This window comes from Gobio gobio (assembly GCF_949357685.1).
Source record: "Gobio gobio genome assembly, chromosome: 9".
NCBI lineage: Eukaryota > Metazoa > Chordata > Actinopteri > Cypriniformes > Gobionidae > Gobio > Gobio gobio.
Genome location: NC_137115.1, coordinates 31479740 through 31490734, shown reverse-complemented (window position 1 = coordinate 31490734; position 10995 = coordinate 31479740). Strand labels below are relative to the sequence as shown.

Here is a 10995-nt window from a genome sequence, read left to right as displayed (position 1 = left end):
GTTGTGTATTTACTTAAAATAATCAAGTTGAATTAAACTAAAAAAAACAATCACACTACTGCATTAGTTTTAGGTTCTACACACCTCTTTTTTATATGAGAGATCTTATATAGAAATACACACGGAATAATAAACATGGAACAAACTGTTTGTTGTTGAGGCTGACACTGTTTCGCTTCTGTTTGCACATGCTTACGAACTCACTCATGCATCATGGGACGCACTACGGTCTCTCCATTAACGTGGGCCTTGTAGAACAGCGTGTAGAGGTACGGCAGGAGGGTGTATCTGATGTTAAGGTAATGCCTGGAGGTGTTCACCAAAGGGGAGTCAAAGCCATATGATGCAGGGTCTTGGTCCTGTTAGAAAAGACACATAAAACTAGTCATGGAGAGTAAGCTGAAGAGCAAAGAGAAACTGAGAGGGAAATGGATTTAACTGTGTGGATACTGATAATATGTTCATCATGGCGAAGAGCCATCGGTCCCGGAGACAGCCGTGGAATGATTACTCTCTGACTAAAAGGTCAAATCTTATTCATCTAATTTCACCAAGAATATCATTTTCCATTCATCCTCATTTGCCCTCTCAAACTCTCGCTCCGGAGATCTGATTGCTTCTCTCACGCCAATCTCACAATGATGATTAGAGAAATAAATCTTCTACAAATAGCATTTAAAGAGAGAGGACACGTTTGTAATTCAGAGCATTGCTGTTGGGCTAGTAACACATAGCAGAGATGTTAGAAGAAGACGCTTTGTACACTTAGACTGAATGTTTATTGGTATTTAGAGGGCGGGACGTACTTTGTAACCTTGTGCGTTGTGGTTACGGCTGAAGGGGTAGAATGCGCCGACTTGCATCCAACGCCTGCAAAGCTCCTCTGTTGAGTCGTCGAAGAACCCACAGATGTCTGCACCGATCTGCCGAATAAAATCATGAAATTCAGTATCTCTCCAGAGGAGGGAATAATCACAATGAGAACTCTGTTTCTTCAAAACAGCCAGGCGATTAAATAGAGATCAAATGACGATTCAACGCTCCCTTTTTCTTTTTATGAAAAAGACACAAGTCAACTGTTAAACGTCTCCCTAGAGCAGGGGTTGGCACTTCCATTCCTGGAGGGCCACTGTCCTGCAGAGTTTAGCTCCAACCCTGATCAAACTCACCTGCCTGTAGCTTTCTAGTAATCCTGAAGACATTGATTAGCTGGTGTGTTTGATTAGGGTTGGAGCTAAACTCTGCAGGACAGTGGCCCTCCAGGACTGGAAGTGCCCACCCCTGCCCTAGAGCATAAGAAAGTACCTCAAAAATGTGCTCATTTTTGGCAAAATACCAAAGTCTGCTATTAAAAGCCAAGTTGTGTCATGTGTGTTAATTTTTGAATCTCAATAGAAATACTCATTTATACATTCTACTAACTATAAGCAACTACATGTCAACTAACTCTCATTAGAGTATTAGTAGACTAAGTTGTAAGGCTAGGGATAGTAGAATAATTTTATATGTACTTGCAAAGTTATTTACAGTATAGTCAGTAGAATGTCTGTTGGGGCACCATCAAAATAAAGTGTTAAATATTTTTACAAAATGAGTGACTCATCTGTGTCTATTTATAACTCACTTATGGAATTTTCAGAGAGGCAGATACTTAAAAGAAGTTACTTAAATGAATCTCCTGATCTTTGAAAGAACAATTCAATCTCAGTTGAGATTACCCTGTTGAAAAAAAAATAGTATATACTGGTTAGGTAGGTTTTGAAGCATGGCAGCTGGTTTGAGCTGGTTTAAGCTGGTCAAGTGCTGGTCCTAAATTGGTCCTAAGAAACTAGCTCCAGCTCAGGACCAGCTTAAACCAGCTCATGACCAACTAAGGACCAGTATAAATCAGCTCAAACAAGCTGCCATGCTTCAAAACATACCTAACCAGCATATGCTGTTATTTTCAACAGGGAAAGTGGAGAGTTCTGCTGAAGTCTCTTAGTTCTTAGATGTTTCTCCTGAGAAAAATACTAAAAGAGATCTTAACAATGTCTCAAACTGTGCTCAGATTTGTAAAGACACCAAAAGTAAGAAATCCCAATGAACAAATATTTCTCATCAACCCCAAAGGATATAAGTTGCTGTCCACATTAACTTATACTTTATACTGTGGCTACTTTTAGAAACCAAGTTTAGTTTAGTTTATGTGGAATTGTCTGCGAAACATCTGAGAAATTGTAGATACTTTAATAAAAATGCAATACGCTGTAAGTAAGAACTCACAAGCTATGAAATATCAACCTCTGGCCAATATGGGCCAGTTATGTACTGTTATAATGACAACAAAAATAAGTGGTTTAAAAACGATTTACTTCAAATTACAAATCACAGTAAGTTTGGTGATCAGATAATATTGTGCAACATCTGCTTTTAAATGCAGCAATAGCAAGAGATGTTTACATCATCCGTCCCATGATGAATTCATTGGATCTGACTGTTGAGTCGGCCAGTCAATGTTAACTCAATTCAACCTGAACACCGAGTCCAAATGCCCATTCAATTTCGCATTGCATTTCATGGAAACACAATCGAAACCAAAAGCTTTCTCTAAACGCTTTTCATGTCTCTCAGTGGGGTTGTTGTTATGAAGGAAGACTGGTTTGTCTACCATCAATTACCCATGTTTGAAAAGTCATTTTATTTGGACACTTAAACTGAGTCCACTTACGTAAGGGACTCCGAAGAGGTTAAACTCCAGCATGCCTGGTATGGCCCACTTAATGTCATTCCAGTTGGCGCCATTGTCGCCCAACCAGTGCCCTGCGTATTTTCCCACCCCGGGGAAGGAAGAGCGGGTAAAGACCATGGAACGGTTATTCCCAAACACTGCATTTGATGCCCTGAAAGCAGAAACACAATTTTAGAGCAAAGGGGAGTATTGCCACAATAAAACAACATAAAGGAGGGCTTTTAAAAGACACAATGCCAAGTAGGGTAGCCCAGGAAACCATAGAGATGAAAAACATACAAGCAGGAGTTAAGTGGGAGTTAAGCTGAATGACAGAGGAGGCGTAGAGGAACAAGAGTGGAACAAATCAATGATGTAGAAATTACAAGATGAGTAAAACAGATTTCCTGCTGAAAATAAAATGAGCAAGTATGATACAATTCAACTCTCTTCCCCCTTTGAGGAAAACATCCTGCCATATGACAATACTGGCTGTACTGAGTCACGCGTGATGCTGCTTGAGTGCTGACTCAGAGCTGTCGTGTGCCGTCCCACATTCATCAAATCAATCATTTCAAAACTGACAAACAAAATAAAACAAAATAAAAAATCGATTCTCTCTTTTTCTTAATTCTCTGTTGCTTGCACCTCATTATTATAATATATACATTTATATTTAGAAATTATTTGGAAAGAAAATGAAATTGCTGAAGAATGAAATAAAATACATTTATCATTATTATATGTTTATATGTTTTTGCTAAAGAACACAAAAATAATTATTAATTTATTATCATTTAAATGTGTGTAAAAAAAGTGATGTAAATGCTGAAATAGTAGGCAAAGTTATTTACAATTGATAATACAAAAAACAAATAAAAACAATATTGCACAACTCTGATATTCTCTATAGCATTATTGCATCCATGATCACAGCATTCATATCTATTCCACTGTCACGCAACACTTTTAAGCAAAACCCCATAATGTACAACTTATTTATATGACTCAAGGGGGGTATTCCGGAAAGCAGGTTATGTGACATACCCGGATATGTTTAAGAGTAAGTTAGCGGATAACCTCAACTTTTGGTTCCAAAAACGGAGGTAACTTTCAGGGTATGTAAGTAACCATGGCAACTCACTCTCTGAACATAACCTGCTCCGGACCAGGTTATGTTCCAGGGAAAGTTTGCTTAAGAGGTATTCAGATGTGTTTTATATAATTAATATACACTCACCTAAAGGATTATTAGGAACACCATCCTACTGTGTTTGACACCCTTTCGCCCTCAGAACTGCCTTAATTCTACGTGGCATTGATTCAACAAGGTGCTGAAAGCATTCTTTAGAAATGTTGGCCCATATTGATTGGATAGCATCTTGCAGTTGATGGAGATTTGTGGGATGCACAACCAGGGCACGGAGCTCCCGTTCCACCACATCCCAAAGATGCTCTATTGGGTTGAGATCTGGTGACTGTGGGGGCCATTTTAGTACAGCGAACTCATTGTCATGTTCAAGAAACCAATTTGAAATGATTCGAGCTTTGTGACATGGTGCATTATCCTGCTGAAAGTAGCCATCAGAGGATGGATACATGGTGGTCATAAAGGGATGGACATGGTCAGAAACAATGCTCAGGTAGGCCATGACATTTAAACGATGCCCAATTGCCACTAAGGGGCCTAAAGTGTGCCAAGAAAACATCCCCCACACCATTACACCACCACCACCAGGATGCACAGTGGTAACAAGGCATGATGGATCCATGTTCTTATTCTGTTTACGCCAAATTCTGACTCCACCATCTGAATGTCTCAACAGAAATCGAGACTCAGGCAACATTTTTCCAGTCTTCAACTGTCCAATTTTGGTGAGCTCGTGCAAATTGTAGCCTCTTTTTCCTATTTGTAGTGGAGATGAGTGGTACCCGGTGGGGTCTTCTGCTGTTGTAGCCCATCCGCCTCAAGGTTGTGCGTGTTCTGGCTTGCTTTGCTGCATACCTCGGTTGCAACGAGTGGTTATTTCAGTCAAAGTTGCTCTTCTATCAGCTTGAATCAGTCGGCCCATTCTCCTCTGACCTCTAGCATCAACAAGGCATTTTCGCTCACAGGACTGCCGCATACTGGATGTTTTTCCCTTTCCACACCATTCCTTGTAAACCCTAGAAATGGTTGTGCGTGAAAATCCCAGTAACTGAGCAGATTGTGAAATACTCAGACTGGCCCGTCTGGGACCAACAACCATGCCACGCTCAAAATTGCTTAAATCACCTTTCTTTCCCATTCTGACATTCAGTTTGGAGTTCAGGAGATTGTCTTGACCAGGACCACACCCCTAAATGCATTGAAGATAATTGCATTAATGAGAAATTGAACAGGTGTTCCTAATAATCCTTTAGGTGAGTGTAGTTATTAATATAACCACATTTGTTTCAGTTATATAATATACAATATATATATATATTCTTAAGAATTAGAATAAAACATAAGTTTAAATGTTAATTAAATTAAAATATATTTTAATGTATTTTTTGTCCTCTCACAGATGGATCTGTATTCAATTAATTTGCATCAAACAAACAATATAATTTTTTAAAGATTACTTATTAAACGAAAAGATGATTTCATAACCATCAAATAGGTGGCGATGTGCACTAACTAGGTTATGTAAATTGGCATTAAACAAAAGAAGAAGAGGAAGTAGAATGGCACACTTTTTCTTAGCGTCTGTTTCCATGGTGAATCATCGATTCGTTGTTCTGTTGAGAATGTCTTGTCTGTTCAAGGTTAACATACTCTGAGTTGTCTGAACTTACTCTTGGACACGCTTTTGGAACCAGCACGAGTAAGCAAGGTTTGGGTTAATCAACCGAGAGGTCAAGGTATATGTTACGGTAAGTTAACCTTGCTTTCTGGAATTCCCCCCCAGCTGTTTTAAAATGTTTACTCGCAAATAAATGGGAAGCATATTTCTAAAGTCAGTTCTCCAGAGCAAAAAGAAGCATCCTCCACAGTGTATCATGCCAGAAAAGATCTTAAAATTACATCAATGATGTATTGTGATCAAGAAAGATTTTTTTTTTTTTAAATGCTTGCAAAATGAAGAAAATTAGTTTGTTATCCAGAGGCAACATTGTGCAATAGAGTGTTAAAGAAATGTTAATTAAAAAAATGGATAGATACTAATTTGATAGATACGAATTTGATAGACACTAACATTCACAACATAAACCTGTCCCACAACCACCGAGAACATTTATGAAAACTAAGCATAAACATAATTCAGAAACAGTCATGGTTCTGCTGTCAAAACCATGAGCACATTAACATTTGACTATACACTGGTAAATATGACATTGTGGTGATGTTCAGCTGCATTAATCATTCTGACAGGATTTGAAAGCAAAATCAGCCGATCATAAGAGAGATCATTTGCATATAGAGTGTGGAAAAACCAACACTTACTTCTCAGTGGCCAGGACCATAGAGTACCCATAGAGACTGTGGACATCATAGTGGTTCCCCCATTTGTGTTTAGCATCCATACATAAAGTCTTACTGTACGACAGGCCATCAATGATATCTTTAGAGTCGAATGGAAATAGAGAGTACAGATGTGTACAGAAGGTGAGGAAATGCTTAGCTGATATGCATCTGCTATGAATAAATCTAGCGGTAGATGCATTTTAGACTCACGTGGCATGAACGGAGGATAGTTGAGTTTGTTATCAGCGCAGCCTTTGATACCTCCCTTCACAAAATTGGCCACCTCATTCATGTCCTTAGAAATAAAACAGCAATTAGTTCAGCGCTCCCTAATTCAGGCAGCTAATTATCTCGAGATTAAAGCATCACCCTTTAGGGGGGGCTTTAAAGTCAACATGAAATGACATTCGCAACCATTTTACTTTAAAAATGCAATTCCGAATATACAGTGTAGAAGAAACGGACCGTTAAGCTTTGAACTTTACCATTAGGGGGCCAGTATCAACAAGCAGTCCAGTAATCCCTCTTTAAAATTAGCAGTTTATTTTCTTCTTTCCTTCCGGCATACACACACCTGCACATTTACATTGCCGTTGAAACTGGTTTGCTCTCCCCGGTGACATTTCCTGCCACCAGTTAAACCCATTTATACTCTTGTGCTTTTAACGTCTTGTGAATGTCTATTTTAATTTTGGTGATGGACCTAGGTAATTTTGTATAGCACTTTGGTCAACCAAGGTTGTTTTAAATGTGCTTTATGAATAAATTAAACTTGAAACTCGATTTATGTGACCACAGGGGGGCGCCAATATTACAATTCAATATAAATAAGCACATACAAATATACATCAAATTAGAGTTGTCAGAAGTACCGAAAAATTTAAAAATGTGCATTTCCCTCTAGCATTTTGAGCAAAACGTTCTCACTCCCAACTCATCACATATTGATGATCGATCAGAACCCCTCGGCGTCATTTTTTAAAGCGCAGGGTACTCTTTTGGGTATTTTCTTCACACAAATCAATTGTTTGGCCTCAGAACACTTGGAATATTTTTACTATTTAAATAAATGGTGCCTGTAGTCGTATCTCTCTGTTATATCCTGTGTTTTATATCATATATGGGTAGGTTTAGGGATGGGGTTGGGTAGCATGTTCAAACATGTCTAAATAATCACACTCCAACATGTTATAATGGCACAATAATAACCCAATATATAATTTCTTCATTACAATAACATTCCCATGCCCAACACATCTGTGTATGACGGCAAAGATTTCTCATTTAAATCAATGGAATACCCTCTGCGTTAAAAAGTGACGCCGAACGGTCCTGACCAAGCGTCAATATGTGACATGTTGTGTTTGAAAATGTGCTGTTTTGAGCGCTGTTGAACAGATTCTTAAACACCTCTGATTGGCCATTGTGTTCATGCTCTCAACATATATGTCTGTGATTGGCTACAATGATCAACGCTTTCCACCGAGCGCTTTCAAACGCTATATATCTGTGTAAGCGCTTGGTGAAGAGCATCATTGAAGCACTCGGTGAAGAGATATATATCGTCGCTGTCCGATGAAAACCACGTATGTCCATTTTGCCGATTTTGAGATTTTTCGATGGATTGAATGTCAAGGTTCATTTCCGTATACAGTATGCGTCACATATCTAAATGGCCAATGAAAAGTTGTGAAATCATGTCATCTGATTTTCACGTATATCCATTTGGTGTCAAAGCTGTCAATCACGCCACGTATCTCCCGCCCTGTGGAAGCATCTCGCTGGTCTCGTGAAGTTGTTTCATCGAAGCTCAGCACTGGATAGCCGAAAGTACGACATTGAAGCTCTCCACAGTTTAGTTCTAATCTAGTTCTTCACAGATTAGTTTGCTTGCTAGTATGTAAATAAACTCGGTCTCTTTGATAAGATTCAGCCTTTTTTTTCTCAGTCAAACTGATCAAATTATAGCCTGTAATGCTACTGTCATGATTGTCACTAGAACATGCCTCATTCATACTGCTATCACCGCATGCCAGAGGCTGAGAATATCCAGCACGTATTCCTCTGTATTCCTCACGTATTCCTCTGCTGAAACGCGACTTTGCCATTCTAATTAATGATCGGAAGAACGCGTATAGACCACCGTTACTGTAAAATATGCACGTATGTCCATTTAAACTCAATTTTGGTCAAATGTGGATTATATCATTACACTGGCAAGAATATGGTTACATGTAAAGATGCCGTACCAAGTATGACAACGCTACATTCAACTGCTTTTGAAATACAGTGTTTTTTTCACTTCCTGAAAAGTAAGCGTTTTGGACATACGTGAGTTTCATCGGGCAGCGACGATATGTTGAATGCGTGAACACAATGGCCAATCAGAGGTGTTTAAGAGTCCGCTCAACAACGTTCAAAATGCTAGAGGGAAATGCTGGTATCGTCACATTTTTTTTAATTTCAGTACCGACTTGGTACTAAAGTCAGTACTTCTGACAACTGAATGAATATTTATCATAATTATAATATAAATAACTTTAAATTAAACATTAAAGTGGCCATAAATTGGTGGGCAGGACTTGATTTGTTAAAGTTGTGTCTTCACTGGCTTCTTGTTTGTTATATGTTTGAAATTTTCAGTTTCTATAAAGCTGCTTCGGAATGATATGTACTGTAAAAAAGCACTATAGAAATAAACAAACTGAAATTTTGATTTCATGTTGACATTAAAGTTTTTGCAGTTTATACCTTACTGTATAGATCAGATGGAGTTTCAAATCTTACAGTGATGTTTATAGAGCTTTGCTGTGTTCAAATATCATGATTAATACATATTGAGTCCGTGACATATTTAATATTGATTTGGAGACTTTGTAGGAAGTTGGAAAACGGAACATTTTTCATGACCTTTCATGACCTTTCCACCAAGTTGTAAAATGATCAAGTTCAATATTTGCTCCCGGTTAATGATCTCTGCGGGTTACTTACAATCCAGAGAGCATCATGCTTGACTTCGTTGTGGAATCGTAAAATTTCATTAACCCACCAATCAATGCAAGCCTCGTTCGTGTAGTCAGGAAACAAGGTTTCCCCTGGCCAGACCTGTGACAAGAGAGAGAGGAGGGAAATAAGCTTATCTGTCATGAAAATTGTGTCAGTATTAAATAACACAATCACAAAATCACAATCTTTCACAGATGACACCCCCCCCCCCCCATTTCCTGTTGTTTATGTCTTTATGTTTTTAAGCCACTGGCCTTTCCATTTCCTCTTGTTCCTTTCTTTTCCACGTCTCACATGCCTCTGAGCTGCATGAAGGCGTGATATTTAACTCTAATGCAAAATCAATGCACACACTGACCTGAAATAAAACTATAAAAAAGCAATTAGCATCTGCCTGTGCCTAATCGGCTAAATAATCACGAGTGATATTATTGCCATGCGATATGTGTCTTGTTGCCCTGAGGGGTGGTTGATATATGATCTAACTCAAGGTTACAGATGTTAAATGAATGGCCTCTCTCATGGCAATCACATGGCAACTCCAGATGTCCTCCATTAAATCCTTAACTTATTCGATGTCTCTTTACTTATTCTACTTCATTATAAATACCTATTCAAATTTTTACACAAGGTTCAATTGTGTTTTTACACTTAATTCTTAAACTAAGTCTTCATCTCAAACTAAATATTTGTTTCTTAAAATAGAATTTGAAAATGAATCATGTTTAATGGGTAAAAATGGTAATTCTAGGAAATGTAACAATTCTGGCTCCAATTCTAAACACAGAATACAAATTTTAAAAGATAATTGCAACTTTTTATCTCACAATTGTGAGTTTACATCTCGTAATTATGACTTTTTGTCTCAGAATTAGGAGATATAAACTCACAAATTGCGAGTTATAAAGTCAGAACTGTGTGATATAAAGTCAGAATTCCGTGATATAAAGTCAGAATTGTGAGTTATAAAGTCAGAATTTTGTGATATAAAGTCAGAATTCCGTGATATAAAGTCAGAATTGTAAGTTATAAAGTCAGAATTTCGTGATATAAAGACAGAATTGAGTTATAAAGTCAGAATTGAGTGATATAAAGTCAGAATTTCGTGATATAAAGACAGAATTGTGAGTTATAAAGTCAGAATTCTGTGATATAAAGTCAGAATTGTGAGTTATAAAGTCAGAATTTCATGATATAAAGACATAATTGTGAGTTATATAGTCAGAATTTCGTGATATAAAGTCAGAATTGTGAGTTATAAAGTCGGAATTGCGTGATATAAAGACAGAACTGTGAGTAATAAAGTCAGAATTTCATGATATAAAGACATAATTGTGTGTTAAAAAGTCAGAACTGCATGCTATAAAGACAGAATTGTGAGTTATAAAGTCAGAATTTTGTGATATAAAGACAGAACTGTGAGTTATAAAGTCAGAATTTCATGATATAAAGACATAATTGTGTGTTAAAAAGTCAGAACTGCATGCTATAAAGACAGAATTGTGAGTTATAAAGTCAGAATTGCGTGAAATAAAGACAGAATTGTGAGTTATCAAGTCAGAATTGCATGATATAAAGAGAATTGTGAGTTATAAAGTCAGAATTTCATGATATAAAGACAGAATTGTGAGTTATAAAGTCAGAATTTTGTGATATAAAGTCAGAATTGTGAGTTATAAAGTCAGAATTGCGTGATATAAAGAGAACTGTGAGTTATAAAGTCAGAATTTTGTGATATAAAGACAGAATTGTGAGTTATAAAGTCGGAATTGTGTGATATAAAGACAGA

At 37.4% G+C, this 10995-nt stretch overlaps 1 protein-coding gene across 1 annotated transcript in view; it reads right to left on the bottom strand.

The window, feature by feature from the left end:
- si (sucrase-isomaltase) overlaps positions 1-10995 on the bottom strand; it is a gene marked incomplete at both ends in the record, with an annotated part of 96259 nt that overhangs the window by 65187 nt on the left and 20077 nt on the right. The window contains 6 exons of the mRNA XM_079825273.1: positions 205-359; positions 807-923; positions 2711-2882; positions 6180-6297; positions 6411-6495; positions 9192-9305. Of these exons, the coding sequence (XP_079681399.1) occupies positions 205-359; positions 807-923; positions 2711-2882; positions 6180-6297; positions 6411-6495; positions 9192-9305 (761 nt within the window). The remainder of the gene's footprint in view (positions 1-204; positions 360-806; positions 924-2710; positions 2883-6179; positions 6298-6410; positions 6496-9191; positions 9306-10995) is intronic.